The 26,658-nt window shown below is 37.0% G+C and overlaps 4 protein-coding genes across 10 annotated transcripts; 2 read left to right on the top strand and 2 right to left on the bottom strand.

Annotated features, from left to right (window-relative positions):
- Positions 1 to 715: 715 nt before the first annotated feature.
- LOC129414252 (uncharacterized) lies at positions 716 to 10,074 on the top strand. 3 transcript variants are annotated; one of them, XM_055168244.2, is made up of 9 exons: positions 716 to 830; positions 1,009 to 1,078; positions 1,164 to 1,265; positions 2,195 to 2,311; positions 3,358 to 3,474; positions 5,192 to 5,284; positions 5,368 to 5,484; positions 7,227 to 7,719; positions 7,809 to 10,074. In XM_055168244.2, exons 2-9 carry the CDS (start codon positions 1,047 to 1,049, stop codon positions 8,247 to 8,249), a joined length of 1,512 nt encoding a protein of 503 aa, XP_055024219.2. In that variant the 5' UTR covers positions 716 to 830; positions 1,009 to 1,046; the 3' UTR covers positions 8,250 to 10,074. The 3 variants fall into 3 exon arrangements, with proteins under 3 accessions (XP_055024219.2, XP_055024221.2, XP_055024220.2); XM_055168246.2 differs by having other exon boundaries at positions 735 to 830; positions 927 to 1,078; positions 1,164 to 1,243; XM_055168245.2 differs by having other exon boundaries at positions 735 to 830; positions 927 to 1,078.
- Positions 10,075 to 10,289: 215 nt separating this feature from the next.
- c5h12orf43 (chromosome 5 C12orf43 homolog) lies at positions 10,290 to 12,436 on the top strand. 5 transcript variants are annotated; one of them, XM_073867658.1, is made up of 6 exons: positions 10,290 to 10,638; positions 10,727 to 10,757; positions 10,877 to 10,970; positions 11,078 to 11,172; positions 11,702 to 11,792; positions 11,894 to 12,436. In XM_073867658.1, exons 1-6 carry the CDS (start codon positions 10,630 to 10,632, stop codon positions 12,225 to 12,227), a joined length of 654 nt encoding a protein of 217 aa, XP_073723759.1. In that variant the 5' UTR covers positions 10,290 to 10,629; the 3' UTR covers positions 12,228 to 12,436. The 5 variants fall into 5 exon arrangements, with proteins under 5 accessions (XP_073723759.1, XP_073723755.1, XP_073723758.1 ...); XM_073867654.1 differs by having other exon boundaries at positions 10,296 to 10,638; positions 10,872 to 10,970; XM_073867657.1 differs by having other exon boundaries at positions 10,297 to 10,638; positions 10,872 to 10,970; positions 11,078 to 11,160.
- A 56-nt stretch (positions 12,437 to 12,492) lies between these two features.
- Positions 12,493 to 20,361, bottom strand: hnf1a (HNF1 homeobox a). The gene is made up of 10 exons (XM_055168252.2): positions 19,698 to 20,361; positions 15,984 to 16,183; positions 15,715 to 15,895; positions 15,441 to 15,643; positions 15,196 to 15,347; positions 14,949 to 15,090; positions 14,690 to 14,872; positions 14,369 to 14,484; positions 13,394 to 13,472; positions 12,493 to 13,284 (listed from the first exon to the last, which is right to left on the bottom strand). The coding sequence occupies exons 1-10, from the start codon at positions 19,991 to 19,993 to the stop codon at positions 13,154 to 13,156; spliced, it is 1,683 nt and encodes a 560-aa protein (XP_055024227.2). The 5' UTR covers positions 19,994 to 20,361; the 3' UTR covers positions 12,493 to 13,153.
- A 1,786-nt stretch (positions 20,362 to 22,147) lies between these two features.
- LOC129414268 (uncharacterized) lies at positions 22,148 to 26,408 on the bottom strand. The gene is made up of 3 exons (XM_055168265.2): positions 25,206 to 26,408; positions 24,977 to 25,121; positions 22,148 to 24,754 (listed from the first exon to the last, which is right to left on the bottom strand). Exons 1-3 carry the CDS (start codon positions 25,609 to 25,611, stop codon positions 24,388 to 24,390), a joined length of 918 nt encoding a protein of 305 aa, XP_055024240.2. The 5' UTR covers positions 25,612 to 26,408; the 3' UTR covers positions 22,148 to 24,387.
- Between the last annotated feature and the right edge of the window lie 250 nt (positions 26,409 to 26,658).

Raw genomic sequence — 26,658 nt, 5'->3', positions numbered from 1 at the left:
TTGACTTTTCTCAACTATATTTTATAAGTTATGACAACTCATCTTAGTTGATTTAACAAAAAATTTTAAGGCAGCAAAGTTTTTTTTACAGTGTAGTTAACTTAAATAAACCAAGCTTGATGACGTATGCAGCCTTCATATGTGACCTCCGGAGGCTGCAGCCTTCGGGTTGAGAAATGGCCATTGTTGCATGCATATTTTGTGAGCTAGGAATATTAAAATTCTGTAAATAACTTACTAATATGATCCTTTTGCCAAATGAATAATTGATTTTAATTTAACAATATTGAATGCAAAGTCGTGTATATTTCATTAAAAAAACACAGAGAAGCAGACTTGACAGGTCGATTTTATTACCCTACTGAAAAATTCAGCTAAGACTTGGTTTAAGGTGGCCCAGCCTAGCAACACAAAGCTGGTGGGTAACTGGTTTTCCAGTCTGACCAGCTTAGTCCATCTAGACCAGCTTAAAAAGTGACCAAACCACAGCTAGACCAGCATGCTACACCAGTGAAACCAGCTAAAACCAAGCTGGGAGACCAGCTAAAACTCTCACCAGCTTTTGCTCGTCTTAGCTGGCTTTATCAGTAGGGTTGTGATAATTTTATATGAAAAACTGCAACAGACAGTAATAGGTGCCCACTTCTCCGGTTGTGTTTGTTCACGACTTGCAGTGCGTGTATGCAGTGGTCACATTTCGAGTACGTGTTGCATACTTGACAAGCTTGTCAGTTTCACTTTAGCTATTTCCACCTGGACGATTTTCTTAAATCAGGAAGTGATGAGCAAATAAGAGAAATACATTGCGGCTGTCTATTTCTCAGAAAACAGTAAGTGCATTGATATTTGCAGCATACAGTGATATTAATTAAAGTATATTCATATTAACGTTTGTAAGACCTTTTTACGTTCTTTTTTTTTTCAAGTTTACAAGAGCAATAAACTAAACCAAAGTTTCGATTTCTCCATCAATACCGAACGCACAATTTGTACATTGTGTGTTTCTAGTAAAGTTCTGGTAAAATCTTTCACCTTTATCGGACACGATGAGTCTTGAAGAACAGCAGGATTCCAAAAGGTGCAAAACTAACGTATATTACATGTTCTTGAAGTAGTTTCGATGCAAAACACTCCATTTAATCACAAATCATTTATCCTCTAAGCGATTCCAAGAGAAAAAGACCAGAGTCGCCTGTTGCCGCAATCACGACCTATGAAGACGCAGATCTTAAAGAAGAACCAGGTGGTGGATTTGCAAATAAAAGGTTTTTTTTCTTTTTTTAAATAATGTTTAGACTTCATTATAAAGTTTGCACAGCATGTTTCTTCACCAGTAAAATAGTCTACATTGCATTTGCATGTGTGCTCGTCTTGATATCTATTTGTTTAAAACTATTGTGAAGTTAAATATATTTTAGAAATGCTACATTTCCTTGTATATGTCAAGCTACTACTCGCAGTAACTCGTTGTTCTACTACAACCTGCTTTATTAAGGGTGTGGTTACCCGACAATAAAACCCGCCATTTACCCACCTTATGTTGTTTTAAGCGTGGAACACAAAAGGAGACGTTAGATGGGAGAATGTATGCGTAATGTCTATCCACGGGTCTTTTTCCACACATGCAGTCTCTACTGTTAAATTACCAATACATTACTGTTAATTTAAAAGATCACGTATGAGCACAACAACCTCTAAAAAAGACGTCTGTTCTATTTAATCCAGTGCAGCCTGACAAACGCAATGACTTTGAGTTAGAAAAGAGCAAAGCGAGAGCAGCCACCTGGGCTCTCCAAAATCAGCTGCATGAGCTTTAAAAGAAATAATTTCCCCAAGAAATTAAAATTAGCCCATAATTTACTCACCTTAATGCCTAGGTCTATGACTTTGTGTCAGTAAGATAATCAAGAGAGTGTGATTTCTGTTTTGATAATGGACAGGCTTTAAAACAGGTACTATTTAATGGCATATTATATTAAAGGGCACATATTTTTCATTCAAGTCTTAGATGTGCCTAGAATGCAGTGTTTCCAGTAGTTTCTTCTGGCTACTTTAGTTTCCCACAAAGTAGACTTTAAAATTGCCAGTGTGAATGAGTCTATTTGTTATCCTTAGGCCTGAGATGAAAGGCTCCAGAACCCCAACTCTGCATAAGTAACAAATTGATGTTTGAGATGGCATTTTCTCCTCACAGAGTAAAGACAGAGAGAGCAGCTTCTCCTACACCCAGCTGTCCATCTGTAAGGTCAGATTTTTCAATGGATCTACCAAACAACTTTCAAGGAGGAGAGATGTTTCCTTTAGATCTAAGGTCAATTTAAAACAAAATTTAAAATTGCTTATAAGCCTACTATTTAAATTGTCCTTCAAATTTTACATGTTACAGGTTATTATATTCAATGATGTTTTAAACAGGAGAAATTGCTTTTTACTACAATGGTATACAAACTACAATTTATTTATTTATTTATTTATTAGATTTTTTTTGGTCAACAAAAAAAATTCCATTTGCATCATTTTGCACATAAAAACATAAAAACGTATAAGTACATACATACAGTTATGCATATACACATACAAAATCATTCAAAAAGAAAAAAGAGAATATTAATAAAAATAAAAAATAAAAAAATTTCCATTACACTTTTATTGACCAAAAGGTGTAGGCTGAAGCAAAAGCTTATTAAGCCCACCCTTAACTCCATACAAGCAGCAGTAATTTTGATTATTTAATATGGCGAAATAAAATATTTTCAATATATATTTAGAAGTACATGCATTATTATTATTGTTATTATTTTCACTATTAATTTTATCATCGCTATTCAATATATCTTTTCAATACCAATCCTTTATAAAGTATTTTAAATTGTATTAATGACCTGGCCTTTTTTAACTCATCCGGGAAGCTATTCCAAAGCTGAACACCTTTATTTAATGGACAGTGTCTTCTTAAATTTGTTCTACAATATGGTATATTAAACATATAAGCCCCTCTTAGATCATAAATACTGTCTCTCAAGCTAAACATAGCTTGCAAGGACTGAGGGAGAGTATGTTGTCTTGCCTTATACACAAGTTTAGCTGTATACAAATCTACCAAATCATAGAATTTTAATGTTTTTAACTGAATAAACAAAGGATTCGTTGGAGTATTATATGAAGAATGTGTAATTATTCTGATAGCCTTTTTTGTGGTAGAAAAACTGGAGTAGTTCTAACTTTATAAGTATTCCCCCAGATTTCTATTCCATATGTTAAATATGGAGTGATGAGAGAACTGTACAATATATATATAATGCACTTTTATTCAAAATATATTGCAATTTATATAATCAATACTGTTTTTCTTCACAGAAAAAAGTTTGAAAGACCAGCTTCTCCTACCCCTAGCTATTTGTCTTTGAGGACAGATTGGTCAATGGACTTACCCGGCAACCTCATAAGAAGAGAAGGGTTTCATTTAAATGCAAGGTGCAAATCATATGTTTTATTCGATTGTGTTTTTTTTTATTTGTTTATTATTATTATTTGAATACAATAGGTTGAACTACAACCCCAAAACAGAAAACGTTGGGACACTGTAGAAATTGTGAGTAAAAAAAGAATGGAATAATTTACAAATCTCATAAACTTATATTTTATTCACAATAGAATATAGATAACATATCAAATGTTGAAAGTGATACATTTTGAAATGTCATGCCAAATATTGGCTCATTTTGGATTTCATGAGAGCTACACATTCCAAAAAAAGTTGGGACAGGTAGCAATAAGAGGCCAGAAAAGTTAAAAGTACATATAAGGAACACCTGGAGGAGGACCAATGTTTAGAAATAGGAATGTTGTCCTATTCTTGTCTAAAACAGGCTTCTAGTTGCTCAACTGTCTTAGGTCTTCTTTGTCGCATCTTCCTCTTTATGATGCACCAAATGTTTTCTATGTGTGAAAGATCTGAACTGCAGGCTGGCCATTTCAGTACTCAGATCCTTCTTCTAAGCAGCCATGATGTTGTTATTGATGCAGTATGTGGTCTGGCATTGTCATGTTGGAAAATGCAAGGTCTTCCCTGAAAGAGACGACATCTGAATGGGATCATATGTATCTAGAACTTGGATAAACCTTTCGGCATTGATGATGCCTTTCCAGATGTGTAAGCTGCCCATGCCACACACACTCATGCAACCCCAAACCATCAGAGATGCAGGTTTCTGAAATGAGCACTAATAACAACTTGGGTTGTCATTGTCCTCTTTAGTCCGGATGAAATGGCGTCCCAGTTTTCCAAAAAGAACTTCAAATTTTGATTAGTTGGACCACAGAACAGTTTTTCACTTTGCCACAGTCCATTTTAAATGAGCCTTGCCCAGGAAAAACGCCTGTGCTTCTGGATCATGTTTAGATATGGCTTCTTTTTTGACCTATAGAGTTTTAGTTGGCAACAGCGAATGACACGGTGGATTGTGTTCACTGACAATGTTTTCTGGAAGTATTCCTGAGCCCATGTTGTGATTTCCATTACAGTAGCATTCCTGTATGTGATGCAGTGCCGGCTAAGGGCCCGAAGATTACGGGCATCCAGTATGGTTTTCCAGCTTTGACCCTTACGCACAGAGATTGTTCCATATTCTTTAAACCTTTGAATGGTATTATGCACTGTAGATGATGATAACTTCAAACTCTTTGCAATTTTTCTCTGAGAAAGTCAGAAAACTATTTTTCGCCACAGCATTTGGGGAATTGGTGATTCTCTGCCCATCTTGACCTCTGAGAGACACTGCTACTCTGAGAGGCTCTTTTTATACCCAATCATGTTGCCAATTGACCTAATAAGTTGCAAATTAGTCCGTAAGCTGTTCCCTATGTGTACATTAAAATCCTCCGGCCTCTTATTGCTACCTGTCCCAACCACTTTTGGAATGTGTAGCTCTCATGAAATGTAAAATGAGCCAATATTTGGCATGACATTTCAAAATATCTCACTTTCAACATTTGATATGTTATCTATATTCTACTGTGAATAAAATATAAGTTTATGAGATTTGTAAATTATTCCATTACTTTTTTACTCACAATTACTACACTGTCCCAACTTTTTCTGTTTTGGGGTTGTAAATGAATTTATACAAAGCAGGATCAATACTTGTTTAATTGATTGCCAAACTGTTAATAAATGTTTGTATTATTTCAGTAATGAGGAAACAAATAAAACATTGCCAATCCCCAGTTTTATTTATAACAACCCAGGAGACACTGCACATTATTCAAGAGGCAACACATGCATGTAAGAAGTTCATCTATAGTTATGAACAAATATGTTTACCCCAATTGTAAAGTTATATTTGAGGTAATAATTTCTCTTTACAGAGTAGACTCAGCGAGAGCTCCTTCTCCTACACTCACCTCTGTATCTGAATGGACAGATTGTTTAGTTGAACAACCAACCCACTTCAAAGCTGAATCAACTTTTCACTTGGATTCAAGGTTATTCCACCTTCATGTTTTCAAATGTCAACAAAGGTGTGACATATGTAAGGAAAACTTGACATTGGGGCGTTGAATTATTAGAAAATAATGCACACCCAAGGTGGTAATTCACAGTTAAAAATAACATATTTCAAATATAATATTTAAAGAGCACTTATTTCATTGGTAAAAACAATGTTATTTTGTCTATTTGGTATAATACAATGTGTTCACCTGCTTCTTGTGGGAGGGGCAAGTGCTATGCGGTTGTCTGTTTGCAAGATGACTGATGTTGATTGTGCATTTATCGAGAGAGTTGCCAGTTTGTATTTGGTAACCTTACTATAGGGGGGAAATAAACGATGCGGGTCGATAAACGTCACGTGAGTCAAAAGTGAAGTGTGTATTACAACTTACCAGGTTGTCCTCACTGATACTCTTCCAAGCGAGGTCCTTTTTATTCCTGTCTCCATTATAGAAATAAGAACTTGTGTCGTATAGCTCCGGGTGACTGCTTACAGACAAAATAAAGCATTGGTTGAATGAGTGACTCCGCGAAAGAGGCGGAAACGCGCCTTCCGCGCCGCGCCGAATGCCTCCTGACGCGGGATAATGCGCCTTCACATTGACTTAACACTGAAATCACTTGCGCTTCACGCCTCTACCGCGGTTGGTGTAAACGCAGCATAAGGCTGTGAGTTCATAGCGGGAGGAATTATGATAATGTCGGTCTTGTCCACGTCAACAGGCCCAGGAAGTAAACTGTTGCCTACAATTCATTTGTTGTAGTCCAAGAATACGATAACTCGCGTCGTCATTTACTTTAGGATATGTTTTGCATATCGTTAACATGTACCAATACACACTTATACACCAATGCAAATGTAAAAACGTGAATCGGACAATAGGTGCCCTTTAATGTTCCTTACATTACTTAATAGCCATGTAATAATAAGTGGGATAATGTACAGGCAGCAGATTGTTATTGTATAATAAGCCCCTTTAGTGTGATACAAGACCCTCCGCTTTGTGATCTGTCCAGTCCTGATTACATATTGAAAAATATTTCTGTGATACCAACCTGCCAAGACATTATCCCTTATTTATATCCCACCTTGGGTGTGCATTATGTTCTAATAATTCAACGGTCCATCATCAATTATTCCTTACTTAAAATATACACAACAAAGCAAATATATTTACATTTTTAGTACCATTTTGGAACTTCTGGATCCCTTAAAAGAAAATCTCAGCACGTTTTACAATATATTTTTTGTATTGCTTTTATGGATAAAAGAGTCCAATTAAAATGTTTAAGGAACAGTTAATGATTAAACATGAGTGATTATATATTTATTTTAGGCGGGGTGCATGATCTCTGAAAGGCAATGTTGATATTTGAAATGACCTAAACAAACACGCCCCTACCCCAATAGATTCTGGACCTTCTTTTGATAGACCCACCCCACACATCCGCAACCCAGGCAACGATGTTGGTTTGTAGACACGCCTCTTACTGCTGATTGGCTACAAGTGTGTTTTAGTACTCAGCACGACTCCCTTTTCCAAAGTGTTTTTCAAAAATCATGCACCCCACCTATAAAATTAAATTACATCCAAAATTTGACTTTTACCTCACGGCTTTATTAGCCCTAAAGTATAGGCCTACTCTACTATTTTGCTTATAGATGTCCTTAAACTTCTTTATATCACAGTCTATTCATATTTTTTTTAATTCACTTTCATTTTGTAATTTCTAGACTGTTGACGGAGAATCATTTAAAATGTCCAATATGCAAATCTATGTTGAAGGATCCAGTCTCCATTCTATGTGGACACAATTACTGCAGAATTTGTATTAATACATTCTGGGACAGCTGTATAGAAGATTATCTCTGTCCAAAGTGTGGAAGAGGGTCCAAAATACGTCCAGAACTGAACACAAACACAGCACTGGCAGAGGTGGTTAAAAACCTACAGCAGGCTGGTTTCAGTCCAGCCCTTCCACCACGTTCTTATGCTGGGCCTGAAGATGTTGCCTGTGATTTCTGCTCTGAGCGGAGCCTGAAAGCAGTGAAGTCTTGTTTAACCTGTGATGCGTCCCTCTGTGAGACTCACATCAGGGATCATTATACAGTACCAGCATTACAGAAACACAAAATAACTGATTTGACTGAAGCCATGGAGAAAAAAATGTCCCAGCAGAACCTGTCAGTAGACAATAGCTTGAGCAGCATTATCTCTGAACAGCAGGTTCGCCAGTTATTATACACAAATATAATTTTATTTCTTAAACAGAAAAAAGTAATGGTTAAATGTTGAATTTATTTTTCATTTTGTAGGAGGAGACAGACAGGAGCATCTCAGAGTCTGTGCTAAATACCTCAACGGCAAATGATGCTGCAGGAATCTCCACAGCTGAGATAGAAGTTAAAAAAGACATTGATCCTGCAAATCTTGCAGTTATGTACTCCACGCTACAGCAAGAAGTTTTGGGGCTTAAAAAAAGCTTTTCAGAATTCAAGGAAAGTAACACTAAAAAGGATAAATATTATTTCGAGGATGAAGAGGATTATGAAGAGGAAAATGATAAATCTGAGGGGTATGAAGATGATGAAGAGTCCTACAAAGATGACTATGATGATGATGATGATGAAGAAAAGGAAGACAGTTATGAAGAAAACATTGCTGATCTTTATGATGATGATTATGAGGATAACTTGACCGAATCAGATGAGTCCAGTGATGAAGATGAATACGAAAAAGATAAATATGACTATTAAGATGAAAAATGTGCCAATCCAGTTAAAATCTACCAAAACATGTTATACTCCATATTTTGCTTTGTTTTGACCAAATCCAAAACAGTTTTTATTATTGCAATTGTATTAACTTTTTTTTTCAAAGCCCCCTCTCGTTTCTACTTACCTTTGCAAGTCACTTTGAAAAAAAGCATAATTTACATTTACATTTAGCTGACGCTTTTATCCAAAGCGACTTACAATTGCTGTGTATGTCATAGGTCGCACGCCTCTGGAGCAACTAGGGATTAAGTGTCTTGCTCAGGGACACGACTGTGTGTCACAGTGGATTCGTATGGAGGACCACAGGAGTCATGCAAAATGTAATAAAGAACTTCTATATTTAATAACTACCTGGACAATAAAAATAGCAATTATTTGTTTTCTTTGGGTCCTTGCAAATGGTCAAATAAGAAATGCAAATTAGCTATGGTCAGGTGGATGTAACAAGCTCACTGATTGGCTCTGATTGTACGTCATGCGCAGATTTATAGATCTCGGATGAGGACCCAAAGAGTCACGGAAAAGCTAAATAGAGAGGCTAAAATGAAAAGCAAATCGAATAGCGAGAAGAATAAGGAGAACCATCGGGAAAATGAAAACAGAAATGTTAAACGGAAATGCCCATTTAAATGCCTAATTTAAACCTGTATTTGTAGTTCAATGTATAAATCCAGTCATTTATTTCTCTTTTAAATCTCTTTTTGAATTACATTTTGCATTATTGAATTAAGAATTTGTAAATGCAATTTAAAAACTTGATGAACTTTTCTGTTTTATGTTATTTTTGTAAATTGTTATATTACTTTAAACTATTTATTAGTGAATTAATATTTCATTTCTACATTATTTTTATAATCTCACTTTTTATTGCCTAATAAAATGTTACATAATGATTTTTTTTGTAACATTGTCTATTTATTTATAGATTAATTAATGCATTTTTAAACCAATAAATTAATTGCTATTTTTATTGTCCAGGTAGTTGTTGAATGTTTGAGTTCTTTATTGCATTTTGCATGACTCTTGTGGTCCTCCATACAATTCAACCCCATCTTTTTTCAAAATTTTTCACAACTTTGTATCATTAATGCAATTGTTGAGGTACAGAAATATTTCATAATAGTAAACCTACCTCAAAAAGTACATTGTACAGCGATTAATCTATTTTTGTAAATTATATTTATGTATAGTTGTAAATTATACTGAAATCATATTTAAAAAATCAACTGGATAAATATTAGTTCAGAAAACAGTTTGAAATGTTACCATTATTCTCTTATAACTACCAAGGAGAAAATCTTTGTAATCTGACATTAAAGCAGTGCTGATTTGTTTGGAGACCAAATTCCCATTTTACTGATAACCATAACTGAAGTACAATGTAGTGAATACAACATGAAGACAGCGTTCATGTAATTTTTGGGTAACTGTTTCTTCCTCTCCTTCCTAATCTATAATGCATCAGCTCCCTAAATGAAACCCTTATTTTACAGTTTAACATTTGCCTACATTATTATCTGTATTACAATTACATGACGTTTCCTTTCCCTCTGGTAGAGGGAACAACAGTGATTTCCTCCAGGGGGAACTGTACCTCAACAACAAAATTAATTACGTCAGGTTGACACTAGGTGGCAAACCACGACAACATAAGTCTGTAAATGTTGAATTTTTTTACACACTTACTATGGTACAGAACTAGCCTAAAATAGTTCATGGTTAACGTTAACCTTTGTGTATATTACTGTCTGTATCTCCCATTATAAGGTATTATTGTTAGCCTTTACGATGCTGTATGTACTTCACCTTGTTCAGAATCAAAAAGAGTTTTGTTTCTTTATTAAAGTGTCATGCATGCATATTTTCTCTATTTTATATATTAATATATTTTGTGAATATACACACATAATTATGTTGTTGTAAGCCAGAGTTTTCCTGACGTTTGTTCATCTCCAGTACTGTAGGGGTCAGCAAAGAACACAATAAGTGATATAGCAACATATGTTTACTTCTCGTTACTTCCTACATGTGGAAGTCGTTCGCGTGTTATAAGTGCATACACATTTAAAGCGGTATACTTATAATATAGTAGTAAGGTGAAACAGTATTTTAAAAGTATCACTTCAAATATGCAGCACTGTTTGAATGATTGCTGTTCGCTGTTGTTACAAAGGTGAAAACGCTGCCAAATAATCAGCCAACATCATACTTGCATGCCTCGTACGGTAGTTGTTTAAACTCAAGCTTCTTCTGGCTGAGAAATAACCTTGGACAATGTCTGAAAGCAGCAGTGAAGAGGAAAACTCTGAAAGATTGAAAGAGGCGGTGTGGAGCTTTAAGCCGCAGGATATCAAAATCAATGGGAAAGGTATTATTTCGTGCCACTAACGTAACGAGTTTGTAATTAATGTGACGTTAACCAGTAACATCTCGGGTCTTGTTTTTACTACACACAGATAACGACAGCAATGGCAGGCAAAGTTATAGGTGAGTTGGCTTTTATTTGAGTCAACAATTATTTCATTTTTTTATGCTTTCAGTACTTTCAGATTGGATTTTGTGGTTATGTTGTTAATAAACGAATTCAACCTGTTTACACAGAGCAGAAGTTTCAAAACATGAGCATGATGGCAATGAGCTCGGGACAACTCCAGAATTCAGATCCCATGTGGCAAAGAAATTAGGAGTGATTTTGGATGGGTAAGACACATGAAGTTTATGTCTGAGAGTTCTGATGATTTGTGTGCTTGTTTGTCAGTGCAACCTTTCATCATCATCTCTTTCTTTTTATTACATACACACACTAGGTCTATTTCAGAGGTGTTTTCTGAAAATGATGCCGTGAAATCCATTAACTCTAAAAAGAGAGAGGAGGAAGAGGAAGAAGAAGAAGAAGAAGAAGGTGAGTTTCTTATATTACAGATTTGCTTAGAGGAAAATGTCTGATGAATCCCCATGTACAGTAAAGGCCAAATAAAAAATGTTAGCCCTGGGGATAAGTTGATAAAGTGACTTTATTTGTCTGTATCAATGTTACCTACAGTATCACTCAAAGTTTAATGCATATTTAAGCAATAATGTACAAGATGCTTTGCAGTGTTGTGAATACAGCCATGGTTGAAAGGCTTATTGTTAAACCACATAATGAAATTATTGAGGACACAAATGTTAATTTAAATATTTTTATATATTAATTGTATAAAAGCTTTTAATTTGATTAGTTTTTATTATATAAGATGTATTAGTTGTTTTAGTTCTATTATTATTATTATTACCACACTTTAACACACACACACACACACACACACACATATTAAACATAACATATATAACATATGTATATTAAAATATCATAGAGTTTTAAAGGTTCACATTTATAGTTCAAAAATTGCAGCTAAATATAATTTAAATAATTGAAACTATTTGCTAAGGTTTCCGTCTCTTCTCCACGTCTGCTCCTGGAAAATGGATGGAGCAATCACTTCCTCCACCTCCTAAAAGGAGACCAATTCCCAGCTCTAGGTGAGCTTGACTTTTACTTACAGTAGTATTGTACATGCACACACTTGATTTACTATGTTAAAAAAAATATTTCTCTCTCTCTCTTTCTCTCTCTCCTGCAGTGATAGTGACAGTGAGATGGAGATGAGGCTTCGAGAAGCCGCTGTGTCTGTTTCAGACCTGCTCTCCCCTTCATTTCAAACCTTTACAGAGACAACAGAAAAGAAAAGTGGAGAGACAGAAGGAGGACGAGAAGACGATGACACTATAGACACAGCACCAAAGAAAATGAAGAAAAAGAAGAAAAGAAAAAAATCAACAGAGGCAAGTGAAAAAGTGATTGATGTATCTGATGGAGAAGCAGATGTTCAGCAAACTGTAGTAGAGGATTTACCAAAGAAAAAGAAGAAGAAAAAGAAAAGGACATCATTGGGAGAAGCAGAAAATGTTGTATAATAGACTGAATATTCTGCGTTCGATCAGAAGTTGTTTTTACTAGGTTACATCTTTGAGATGTTTTCTCGTTTTCTACTGGATTTTGTTTGTTAATGTTCAGTAACAGACAAAGAAAACTTGTTCTTACCAAAAACAAAATATTGCTGTCTTCAAGTTACAACCCCTCCCTGCTATACTCAATAAAATTGATGTTATTTTACAAAAAAAAACATTATTCATTTATTTAGATAATAACATTTAGAAAATTAGGAATTACATTTACATTGTTCTGTTTTTAAAACAAATTTCACATTTTGAATTCTTAATTTTATAATTTTATACTTTGTATCAATGGCGACCAATGACTTCTTTTTCAAGGACGCACGATGCAAAGTTCCTCACAACATATATGTGGCAAGTCATTTCAAAATAGTGTTCTGCGCGTTGTGTAAACTTTTATACATCACACATGATGTCAAAATAAGTGCCTGCTGCAGACGTTTTGACGGGGTTTATAATTAAAGAAGGCAAGTATTTTGACATGACACATGGTTCACATGACACAATGAACACATATTTTGAAATGACAAGCAACACACATGTCAAATACATATTTTGAATGTACGCCCCTCGGAAGAGAAGTCACCGGCCGCCACTGCTTTGTATGTAATTATGTACTTATTTACACCAGACCTTATTATCTCATTCTAAATCAAACAAGACATATATATCCTTGAAACACAATTCACAACTGATGTCAGAAATCTAGGCAGTGAGTATCAACATCTATACAAATATGGCCTTCAGTCATATTTATTTAGATCTTTGCTCTCCGATGCATTTTAAATGTTTATACTTTTCATTTATATGGCCAGTATTTCATTCATCTCTGGTAATCTCAACAGTTTTTTTTGTTAGGTGGGATTTTGTTAGGTTAGTAGCTGCAGTTATTGTTCACTTGACACCATCTGTCCCGGGATGTAAGGCTCGATGTCACTTGGTGAAGTGGAGAGCAAGTGAGTAGAATGAGTTTCGCTTGTCTGGGTCTGAGAGTATAGCTCCAAACTGCTTGAAGACACTGTCAATTTGAGATCCATAGATGATGAAATCAGAATAAACAAGGATTTTCATATTTTATTTCGGTATAATCTTACTATGGTAGTGCAGGTTTGCTTATACGTGTATACCTGGCTCTGGTGAAGTGGACTGCAGGTGTAAGGACTCCTCTTGAGTGTCTGCGTGACCTTCGGGATCTGAGGTGAAAATCTGATAGAGAGGGAAAGAGTAAGTTGTATTTCTTGTAGGGTGAAATAAAAATCTGTCTTTAATTTTTACAATAAAAGTCTCAGGTGTTGCCTAGAATATGTATGTGAAGTCTCAGCTCAAAATACGCCGTCAGTGGCCGTGGGCGGGGCTTTATCAGTGTTACATCACATTAACAAGAGAAGCAAAGTAGCATGTCTAATGAGACTGCTTTGGTTTAATGAAAAAAGCATGGGTGTTTTTTTCATTTTAGGCAGTCCCTCCAGAAAAACGCGATTGTGCGATCGCGCGATATATTGCATAATCAGCCAAAGTCCGCATATTTATGCGGGGCTGCATTTTTTCCAAATACGACGCACTTTCGCCACATTAATTACATATTTACGCGCACAAAATATGCGGGGCTTGCCTGATTTCATAATCTCCGCATTTTCGTAGCAAAAAGTCACATATATATTAGCAGAAAGTTGAAAAATGTTGCATTTACTTCCCAAAAGCGCAGCCGTGTCCTCTATTGCCATGGGAACGTTATGAAGTGGCGTGATTATGTGACGTGAACATCATTGCAGCTTTTACAAGTTTCCACAGTTTTTGCAAGTTCCGCAATTTTTTGCAAATTCCCGCAATTCCAACGCATAAATTGAATACATTTCCCTCATATTCCATCGCATTTTTTAAGAAAACGTGCCGCAAAATCGAGGATTTTTGCCCGCAACAAGCACAAAAAAACTCAGCGTTTTCCTGGAAGGACTGTTTAGGGTTGTTGTGTTCACACACTGCCTACACAAATGTATGTTCAAACACCTTGTAAAAGTGAATTTTGCATCAAATTTGGATAGGTCGTAAAATTCCTTGTATTGAGTTCCTGCACGTTTGAAGTCAGAATGTTTGGTTCATACCTGCCGAACAGCTGTGAGGTTAGTCAACGTCCCAATGCTGTTACCCTCTGCGATGACCATTGCCTGGGACAGTAGGTTAGAGGAGGAGTAAGAGCTCAGATCTGCCTTGCTGTACACTGAAACACAATATATAAAAACATCATTTTGATTGAACTCCACTTTATTTAAAGGAATGATTAAGTTTTTGTGCTTACAAAGCAATTGCACAATACCAAGATATTGTGTGTAGTTGTCCAAAATTGTTATGCCAGTTTATGTATATCTAAGGTCTTCCTTTTCATGCAAGTCCATAAAAAGAAACATCCATTAAAAACTACTTACTGTGACATGGCAATTGGGCCATTGTTGTCATGAACGAGCTTGGACCAAAGTGACTCTGAAGCTGCTGTGCTATTGGCTGTTGAGGTGAGGTGTGAAGCTGTTGCTGAAAAGAGATTGGCTGAAGGGTGGTAAAGCCTCCACCCACATTGTTGATGACTGTTTGTGGTTGAGAGGACGTCAAGCCTACATTAAGAGTAGTAACCATCGATTACTAGTGTTTGTTAGTAATCCAGACCACTATACCAACACTAAATTATACCTATGAGAAGTGAAGAGTCTCCCAGACTCATTACACTGGGCAAGGAGGCCATAATTAGCCCTTGAGGGTGAGCAGACGATCCGGACAGGCCATGAAGGGAGGTGAGAGTACTGACAGGAGGTAAGGAACCACCGCCGGATACCTTATAGAGGAAACAAAAACTGGAGGCTTATTTCTTTTCTGTACATTGACTGTCAAATCAAACTGCAAGTTTGATTTCTCTGAGATCTTGTGGTTTTTTTCTCACCGGTTTATGATGGTGTGTGTCCAGGAGTGTATGACTAGGTTCTAACTGGACTGGACTGGATACGAGGCGACTACTACCAGTCCTGTCTTCCCCAGTAGAGCTTCTCACTGAGCCCAAACTCTCACACACTACTGACTGACTGTACTTCAGACCTTCAGAGTGTCAACAACAGAGTTATAATAATAGTAAAATCAGTGCGAAAAGTGTATGTTGATTGGTGTGAGCCTAAATGATATCACCTTTACCTGGTGAAGGACTTGATGATAGTGTCTGACTGCTGGAGAGTGCTGAGTGGGTACTGTATGGCACGTCTAGTGCCAGTTTGTGGCGGAAAGCCTCCTCTTTGCGCCGATTGGCAAACCAATTATATACACGAACCTCTGTGACCAGATTAGAGCCCAGGCCAGCTAGCTGAGAGGGAGATACGCCCCTCTGTAGACACTCTGCTCTAAAATACCAAATCGCAATGGATATAGTGTTTCACATGCAGAAGCTTTGATTCTCAAGTCTTAAGTTTACCTGTTGCACTCCTCCACCAATGCCTCCCTCTCCTCTTTACTGGGGTTCTTTTGTCGTTCATAAGCCTGGAATAGGATTTGCTGAGAGGCGGGGCCCCATTTAAAACGATTCCTCCGCCCTTTTCGTCCATCCTCTCCGGATTCCTCTCCTGACATAACACCTCGAGTAGCATTGGTGAATTCTGGAATAATCAATATGTTAGAAACAATGTGAATGTGCATTTTGATCTTAAAGCCTACTTGTAAGCCAAACATAAGAGTCATACTCACGCTGGCTAATCTCTGCCTGTTTCTTGACATACCAGCTATATAAAGAGGCACGCTTTTGATTTTTCATGGGTGTGCCCTTGTTGAGGTGCTGGGAGAGATGGGATTGGTTGAGGCCGGTGGATTCTACCACTTCTCTTTGCGGGAGGTTGTGCTGCTGCATATATGTTTTTACCATTTTAGCTACATGCCATGGATCCTCTCTACAATACACAAACATTTCAATAATTACAGGGTAAAATGTATATTTCCAGGCTGACTCTGAAAATTTAGTTATTTTATTAATAGCATAATAGTATTAATAGAGGTTAATGCTGCGTCCGAAACCGCCTACTTCATACTATATAGTACGTGAATAGCAGTAGACGAGGCGAGTAGTATGTCCGAATACATAGTATTCGAAAAACAGTATGCGAAAAGTACCCGGATGACCTACTACTTGCGGTTAGATTTTGCAGTGTGCATACGATGGACCCTTCACTGTCCCATGATGCCCCGGGAGAGGAGTTATCCAGCGAAGAAGACGAGGCATGCGGTTGTTTTCGCACTGAAATGACATGACGTGATGACGACGTATGTCACGTGATGAAGCAACATGGCGGATGTAGTACATCCGAATCTCATTCATACTACCAGGATTCATACTATACAGTACCTACTGTTTTAACGCTAAGTAATCTAATTCAGTACCTTCTATACAGTATGCGGTTTCGAACGCAGCCTAAGTCTTGCATGCAATGTGGTATTGTGCATAAGGGTACCACCAGCTTTGTTGTTTTACAAACTGTAATGACCATCCATATTTATTTTTTGCTTGTTTTATTAAGATAAAAACAGAAAGTACTGTAAATATGCCCACAAAATAAGAAAAAATGTCTGCACCTGGTAAAAGTCAGTGTTTGGTGTGACCTCTCTTGGCACTAAACACATCTTGAACTCTTTTGAGGAGAAATCTGAAGTGCATCCAAATTTTGTCTTGTAATTGGGCACTCTTAAAGAGCACCAAATATCTGATTCTCGATTTTACATTTCATTTGGTGTTTAAGTGTGTATTAGTACATGTTAACGATATGCAAAGGTACAAATCCCAAAGTTAACAATGATGCGAGTTATCATTTTCAACTTAAATCTCTTTTTTGGACTACAACAAAAACATGGATTGTAGGCAGATTGCTTTTCCTCAGCCTATTGACGTGAACACAACGCTCATTATCATAATTCCGCCCGCTTCTGACTCACAGCCTGTAAGTAGTCTATGTTTTCATATTTAAAGAATTTACTACTGACTAAGTGGGCGTGCACACCAAAGCTTATACGCACGCAGGCCTGCACATGTTTTCAAGTGTTTCCAATGGAAGCTCTGCGTTTTTCAAATAAGCCAGCATCTAGTGGTTTTCTTCTGCCCTGAAAACCGGCGCCTTGCGGTTTTTCCGCTCTAAGTGCCGAGAGTTGAAAAATGTTCAACTTTGGATTAAAAAGCTCCGCTTGTCAAGAGGTCAGTGAAAGAAGTGCAGTGGAGGAAGGCAAAAGGTTTGTGAGATCTTGCCTTATTTGTCTAAAATATCATGATATATCTAAGAATTTTTAAACAAGATTTTTTTTATGCCATTAGTGTTACTTTTTTTTTTTATAGCTGGGAGTGTTAAGATCTTAACATAAAAATATTTGTGATTATAGTATGTGATTGCATATGGCTAATGGCAGCCATTTTGTTAAAATATAATTTTTTTTCTGTAAATTGTCATTGGTGTTACCGTCATTAGTGTTACTTCTCTAATGAGTACTTCCTAAGCACTATTCCTTTAACTGACCAACATAAAAGCATAAAAACAAAACAAGATGGAACATTGTTTAAGTTTTATCATATTCATTATCTATTATTATATTCTAATTTGTCATTGGTGTTACATTGTGTCATTGGTGTTAAACCAAGTTTTGGTGTTATGAATGTATTTTCTTGTACTTTCTAGTAATATTTTGTTGTTGATATGGGATGTAAGTCATTGTTGATATTTCAGTCTTTGCATCAAAGCCTTTTTGGTTGAATGTTTTTGTTTTTGTTGGTTTTAAAGAAAAAAGTCAAACTGAGAATCAAATAATTTCATACAATGCTGGATAAAGATGAAGAATTTAATTAAACAAATATTAATAATCAATATTTTTTCTTGCTGTTATCATTCCTCTACTCAAACTTTAACTAAATACACAAGCTGTAATGAGAAAAAATATTTAGTATCAACATTAATGTTGTTTAAATCACAGGTAACACCAATGACAAATAAATGAGTCATGGATTCTTTATTAAAATGTATTAAAAAGTTAAACATAGATTAAGCTCCCTGTTTTGCGGATTCATAGATTTGACAAGTTAATTAATGCTATTAAAGAAGTTCATTTAAGCAAATTTCAATCACCCGAATTCCACCTTTTCTGTAGAATGACCCATATATCTTATTTTTGACGGATGTGCCGTTAAGAGACTTTTGCATCTAGCTCCTCAATTAAAACTTAGGGTTTTATAATATTTAGGTTTAAGAGAGCCTACAGCTAATATGTAAGAGGAGGTCACACTAAATACTTGACACTTTAGCTTATAATTTTTTTATATACAAACTTTCTGTATTTTCTAGTTGTATTATAATAAAGAGAATGAGAAATAATTATATATGGTCACTATACCGCTGCAAAAACAACCTATTTAAAAGTGTGATGGTGGCCTAAGACCTTTGCACATTATTCTATAATAAACCTCACATGGGCAGTAAAAGCATGAAACCTTATTTCAATGAAAGCAATTAAGGTTTGGGTAGAATTACATTCCTATAAAACCTTTTGAAATGTAATAATGACATGCAACCAATACCACCATGCAACCAATAACATTTAAACATGCAATTACATATAGTTTAGTAATACATAATTTGTTGTTATCAAAGATTGACCTTCCATGTAATTTGTAATAGTAAAATTAAAAAAATAATCAGTTAACAAGAGAATTTATAAAATAGCTTTAAAAGAGACCTGTTAGATAAAAGGAAGAAGGTAGATCGGGTGCAATGTTTACACTTTCAGATAAGGCCAGAGACAAAGGGCCAAAGTCCAGTGAAACAGATTGCAAATAGCCCTCATGAACGCACACAGACTCACAAACACACAAACATTCCTAAAAGAACTGTATTTCATCTATACAAATCGCTCACAAACAAAGCAGATCGTATAAAGTGCATCATGTGCTATATCACGAGTCATTCTTTATCTCTTAACTGCCTTTGAAAGCAAATCTACCCTCGCAACAGTGCTATCTTTACAATATCACTACAGTCAAATGTACACACACACACACAAAGATACAGATGGACACTGTGTCACTCTGTTAATTTTAACCAGTCGATGTAGTTCATTTATTAAAAAGATAGAAATGGACTGGGAATAATGAATAGGGTGGGTAATTAGTAACTAGAAAAGGTGGAACCTCCTTTATATTCACCCCAACAGTTTGGAAACGGAGCACTAGAGGAGAGGAAGCTGGCGAACGTGAATAAGGGAGAAAAGACATGGACTGAGGCTGAAGAAAAACAAGATAGATCAAGATATCATGACATGGGAGATCAGAAGGACACCCGAGCTGTCTGGAGCAGAAGATTTTTTTAATGGAATAATAGCATTTCAGTCATATCAATCTTACTAGATGTTAGTTTTGGGTGAAGTTTGACTTACTGCAACAGCTGGTCCACTTCAGCTCTCTGTCTCGCTGCCTCCTCCGGTGGAAGTCTTTCCAGCTCGTGGAAGATGGGTGGAGGATTGTCCATCTCACCCTCCTCTGAGCTCTCCCCATCGGCCCGGTCTGTCCTCTCCACACCGCCCGAAGCTCTCTCACTCTCAAGATCTCCCATGGCTTGGATCAGCAACTCCTTCGAAAGCCCCGAGCCCAGGAGAGACCACACCAGCTGCTCCTGCAAGGCCGACAGGCGACCTCTTCGTTCTCCAGCCTTCCTCTCCTCGCCTCCCTCCATCTTACGTTTTGTAATTTCTCAGCAGATGCCTGTCTTTTATGGTTTGTAGATCTTGGAGAAAGCAAGGATATGAAAAGGATACGAATCACAAGCTTTGTCTGGGTCGTTGAAGCGATCGCACACACTTACTTCAGTGTGCAAACAGCAGTGGCGTACACACACACACACACAAGCCAAAACAACACTGCAGTCGTTCTAAGTTTACCTGCGTCTCGCTCCGAGCGTAGTGCTCCCTCCTTTAGATCATGAGTTTATTTCGAAGCCGTTTCAGTTTCTTGATCTTCTCTTTCATATTTTCCAGCGTTGTATTTTGTCTAGTTGCTGTTGCCCTTTTAATTTGAAAAGATATTTTTTCCAACTTGCTGTCCCTGTCATCCCCTCCTCCTTCACCTTCTCTCTCTTTCTCTGCCGTTCTTCTGGTGAACTTTGGCCGCAGCCCATGTTAGGGCAAAGTGTAGAGTCGAACCATTTTGAGAAAATAACAACCATATCTCACGGCAAAATCTTCGTACGAATTAACCATGTGGCTTATTTGTATGATAACTCGTACAAAATAGTATGATTTGTTAATTGTGCGAAACCCCACTCTCGTTTGAAAAAGTTCTCACTCTTTCGTGCGAAATCGTACAATTTCATACAATATCATACGTATAAGCCACATGGTTAATTCGTACAACTATGAACAAATTCGCTTTGAGATAGGGTTGGAAAATAAACAAACACATTCAAAACTTACCTTCATATCTTGTTGAAGTCCTGGTTAGGAACTGCACTTTACATGAATGTTTATGGTTTTATGTTGCATTTACAAATCATTGTATTAATATGAAACTAATGCCATATATTATCTCAAGGCACAGTTTAAACATTTTAATAACGTATTAAAATTAAAATAATTTTAATTCTAATAACAAGCAAAAAGTGACATGAAACAAGGCTTTTTTTTAAATCTGCTTATTGTTTTTTAAATCTGTTTGCTGCCATTAAATATGACCACATTATGATTTTACAATAGTAAAGTAATAACTGTGATAAGAATATAGGTTTATCACTGTCTCCTGTAAGTAAAAATGTGATCCATGACTAATAAAATCTGTGCTTAAAATTGGTTAGTCTCTATGGGGCGGTTCCCAGACTAAAATACATGTTTGAGCTGTCTTAACTATAAACAGCTTGTACAAATATAATAAATACTACACATTTTTTATCTGTACAATTTGTACAATTATTTGTAAGGTATTGTCTAGTAAAGTCTTAGGCCACCACCAGCTTTGTTTTAAGTTTTATTGACCAAACAGAAAATACAGTACACAAAATGTAAAAAAAGAACAATTTTGAGTACAAAATGGCTTCTCTGGCAAAAGCCAGTATAGTGTGACCTCTCTTTACACTAAACACATTGGGGCGGTTTCCTGGACACGGTTTAAGTAAATTCAGAATTATGACGTAGTTATATTAGGGCATTTACGTAGTTTTTACACATATCTTGCAAAAAATTATACTGGTATGAATTTTGAGACAAAACAATGGTACTAATATATGTTAAGATATTTCAGTGTGAGATGTTTTTTAATTAAAGCAGCTCAAACATGCATTTTAGTCTGGGTCTAGGATAAGCCCTATATGGGAAACCTTCCCTTTGGTGAACTTAGTTGAACTCTTTGAGTCATTAGATTAGGTTTTTTTAAATTAGGGTTTCATTGCATTTACAGTCTAAAAATGGCTGGGTTATTTTTGAGCCATGTTGGGTAAATATTGGACACACCGCTGGGTTAAAATGGACCCAATGGTGGGTTGTTTTAACCCAACTGCTGGGTTTTTATACCCCATGGTTACATAACAACTAGGGATGCACCGATATGGAAATTTTGGCCGATAACCGATAACTCTTTAAATTTGGGGGCCGATAACCGATATCTATAGGCCGATAAATATTCATATTATTTTCACAATTAAAAACTCGCAGACCGCGGACATCTTGTCTTTGCGCTAGACTAGCATACTCTTCTTAAGCCCGCAACACGTGTCATCTTCGTGCTATGTCACAGAATGCACCAATCAAAACTCCACATGGCCAGCAATGAGAAAGTGAAGTGGTTCAACAAACCAAAATAATCCATCACTTATCGGCTTTCATTTATCGGACTAATTTTGCTATCAGACCGATAACCGATAATATTAAAAATAAGCAGTTATTGGCCGATAACGATATGTTGGCCGATATATCGTGCATCCCTAATAACAACAACCCCACATTGGATCAATTTGAACTCAGCATGTGTTCTGTCCAATATTTACCCATTATGGGTCAAAAATAACCCAGCCATTTTTAGAATGCTGAAAGAAACTGCAGGTTCCTGCAAGGGGAGCTTCCACTAAAATACTTGATACTTTATCTTAACATTTTATTCTGTATTATTTTTAAAACTGTGTACAAATTTCTCATATTTTCTAGTTGTATTCTAATAAAGAGACTGAGAAATAATTATAAATGTTTTTTATACCATTTTAAAGCAAAAACAACAAATCTAATGATGGCAAGGTGGCAAGACTTTAAACACAGTACTGTATTTTTTTCCTAAAATAACTCGGGCCTAGTGCTGGCCTAATCTAAAGCCTGTCCAGGAGAACACCTTAGCACTCTATGAGTATTATTTATTGCATAGTGACCCCAGTCGGTGACTTCTTTTATCAAGGGCGCTCGATGCGAAGTTTGTCACAACATTTATATAGCTCGTCATGTGTGTGGTTCATAACTTCAAAATATGTGTTTGCGCGTCTAGTGATCCTATGTGCATCGCGTGTCTTGTCAAAATAAGTGCCTGCTGCAGACGCGTCTAAAGGGTTTATGATAAAAGAGACGCTCACATAATCTCATGCGTAATCAGAGTTTACTGTTAAGGGAGTGTCTTGCGTGTATTTTGTGAACGTGAGTGTCTCCTTTATCATAAATGGTTTTGACGCGTGTGCAACAGGCACTTATTTTGACAAAACACGTGATGCACATGATTCACATAACGCAACAAACACATATTTTGAAAACAAGAGCAACATACATGACACTCCGAACACATATTTTTAATTTGCGCCCCTCGGAACAGCGAGCCGCCACTGTAGTGACCGGTAATCCGCACCCCATATTATATAAATAAATACAATTGGGTAAATGGTGTCCAAACAAACAAAAGGTGCCATATACACACATAATAAAAGCTAAAGGGGCGGTTTCCCGAACAAAGATTATAGTCCTAGACTAAAATAAATGTAAGAGTTGTCCAAACTGAAAACAGCTTGCACATATCTTAAAATACATCAGTGCCCTTTGTTTCAAAATGCACACAAGTAATGTTTTTAGTAAGGCATGTTTGTTAAAACTAGTTATATTTCCTAATTAAACTAAGGCCTAGTCCTGGCTTAAGATAATCCCTGTCCGGGAATCCACCCAAAAATGTTTTCTGCATTAAACCAGCCATTGAAACAACTATTGCTATAACAGAATAAGTTTATCAGAAATACAAGAAAAAACCTCTCCGGTAAATCTTTTAGTAATTACATCATACAGTACTTTGAATGTATGCAATGTTTCTGAATAGTTAGCTTGAGTTAAATGCTTGTAAGATGAATTATAAAATGATAAAGAATAAAATCATATACCCTTGGTTTTATAAACAAGGCTTGAGGCTAAACATCTTTGAGCTGTCTTAACTAAAAAATAACTTACACTGACAGATCTTAAAGTGTGCCAGTGCCATTGATTTGTCTCAAGATACACACCAGTAACGTCTTTTTTTCATCTTAATTTAACTAAGGCCTAGTCATTGCTTTAGCTAAGCCTTGTCTGTGAAACCAGGCCTTGGTGTATTTCTTAAAATCTGCACATAGTTGTTTTTTAATTCTTCTTTTTAATTTAAATTCAGTTGACTTCTTTTGGAATCAAATTACGTTCAATACCTAAACAGTTGCGATAATACTAACAGTAAAAAATGCTGGGCACACAGATACAATGCAAATTTTTTATTTATATATATATATATAACTGTAATTATACACTATTTACATTTATAAAGTGATAATTTTTCACCACAAATAAACCTTTAAGTTAATAAATTCAATTTACACGCTGAAGTGCATAGTGTTCCATAACCACACCGGCCACTCCGAATAACACTAAAAGAGTTGCCGAACCTTTGTCGCAAAACAATGGGAATCATTAGCAATTCCTCAAATAGCGAACCATCCAGGGAACATTCACACCAGGTGTTAGTGGACTGAATGGACAGAGACTTTATGGCCACAAAGAACTCATAATGGGGAGGGGGGCCAGAGATTGACAGTGTTTGGTTGGACACAGACAGTTTATAAATGCATCCCCCAAGACGCTGTTCAAGATATAGCTATCTGTACGTCAGAGCAATAAAGGGTGCATGTGCTAAATGCACACCATAATTTCGACAGGGCTGTGTGATATTGTTTTCTAGGCTGCAGTGTAATGCCAGTCCAAGCTCTAAAGCCAGCTGCTGGGGGGCAGCACCGTCCATGTCTTCATTCACCTCCCCCTTCAATACGTGCGCTGTGTCTTGAGGGGCTGGGGGGATTTCCTTTTGGTCAAGGACCCCTGGTCTGGTCAAACCCCTCACCCGATGCATTTCCATCAGGCTTGGGCCTCTCTTGGGTCCTCCGATAGCCAGCTGCAGTGCCTGGAAGAGGGCGAGCAGATCTACTCTCAGCTCTACCACACCACCTCGTAACCAGATGTTGTACCTGCAGAGAGAACAACAACAGGAGACATATCAATATTCTGTAGCTTGGTTGGTAAAGCACTGCATTAGCGTTGTAAAGGTTGTGGGTTTGATTCCCAGGAGACACACATACTGATAATGCATAGTGCAGGCAACTACTAATACAAGTCGCTTTGGATAAAAACATTTGCCAAATGCATTAATGTGCCATCCTCACTTCATCTATCATGCTCTAAAATCTTACCTGGTAGGGAACCCTCGTTTCTCCAAAGAGGGAAGCACAGGGAGGATGTTGAGGTGTTGGGGATTAGAAAATTGGAAATGAACTTCTGCACGCTCCAAAGGTGCGGACAACACATCCACCCCAAGCAGAAACTCAATGTTGGAGTCTGTTCAAGAAAATATAATGTTGATATTAATATCACAGGAAATCGTAAAACAGACCAACAAATTATACTTCTATTAAAACTTACCACCAGGTTTTCGTCCTTGTATCCCTTTGACACTTCCACAGTGGTACCCAACTTGACAACATCGATAAACCCGTCTAACGAACTGAAAGAGGGGTGGTTCTGGGAAAACGGCACGACGTGGACCATCACCCATCGTCGATAATATCTTCAGGCGATACATTTGACCCCAGTCCCCAAAAGGAGCGGTGCTCTCCGTCCACGGCGCGCTCAGGAGGGCGCACTGGTCGCGCTCGGACCCCGGCTCTCGACGGATCCGTCTCTGAATGTCCATGCGGATTTTACGCTCTCCTTGAAACGACGTCACCTTCCGAATCTGCTTACGCAAAGATCGACATTGTACTCCTACGGTTAAAGCCACGAAAGCGAGGATCAGCAGTGAAATCCGTGCGTGCGTAACCGCGGCCATCTCCAAGTGTCCAAATATATCCGCTGTCGGCGTTGCGCTCCTGATATCCTTACCTCTCCGAGGTTAAATCCTCCTGCTCTGACAATAAGCCGTGCAATTTGAATTCTGGCTTCTTTTGACTCTCCTCCCCCTGGTTTTGTGTTCGGGACCCTTAAGCGGCCATTCGCACCCCCGTCGACCTTTTAAAATGTGTCTGCATAATGAGGCGCCTAGAGCCCTGCCAGTTCATCCCATTCTTATTCTCGCTCCTAATGACCCTCATTACAGAACATCTGCACCATCATCAAGATACTCATTTGCAAGAGAAACGACACCGACCAAGGGAAGCATAAAACTTTCCTTCTCTGCCCCATAATTCCCAACCCTGACAATAGTTTTACAACCAACAGAGGGATAAGAGTTCTTTGGGACTGGATATAAACAGTATTAATCCTCGTGCACATAGTGAGCCACTGAAAGTATTTGGACACTTTTCACTTGGTAATTGATATAAGCTACTAATGCCTGAATTTCATTACACAGATAACAAAACATCAAACTTAATGACCTACAAACAGATGATGCTAGATCTTTTCTCACAGCTAACTTCACTTTAAGGGTCATTTGTGCCATAGCTTTTAACCAAATGCTCCCAAGCTCATTTTTAATGGATGTATGTTCCTGTCAACTTCAAACAAGTGATGCTTATCCATAGGCTGACAACCAAAAGGTATTCAAGTCACTTATTTATTTTAAGTAACATATATTTTATATTTTAATATCATTTATCTTTAAAACTAATGCTACTTTTATTACTTAAGTAAACAAGCAGCCACAAGGGAGTTAAAGATAGAAATTTTACAGGCAAGGAAGAATTATAAGGTGAGACTTGAGAGTCAAATGGCTGCTAATAAGTTGGGTTCGGCCTGGTCTAGTATGAAAAGTATAATTGGGCAGAATAGTTCAAAGCATGATAATCTGATTACCTTGGGTGGGTATAATTCTGATTTAGAACTTGCAAATGCCCTAAATGGTTTTTATAATCGTTTTGATACATTTGCTTTTAGT

Source organism: Misgurnus anguillicaudatus, chromosome 5 (assembly GCF_027580225.2).
Source record: "Misgurnus anguillicaudatus chromosome 5, ASM2758022v2, whole genome shotgun sequence".
Classification (NCBI taxonomy): domain Eukaryota; kingdom Metazoa; phylum Chordata; class Actinopteri; order Cypriniformes; family Cobitidae; genus Misgurnus; species Misgurnus anguillicaudatus.
Note: the sequence above shows the minus strand (reverse complement) of the source record. Positions and strands in the feature narration are given on the sequence as shown.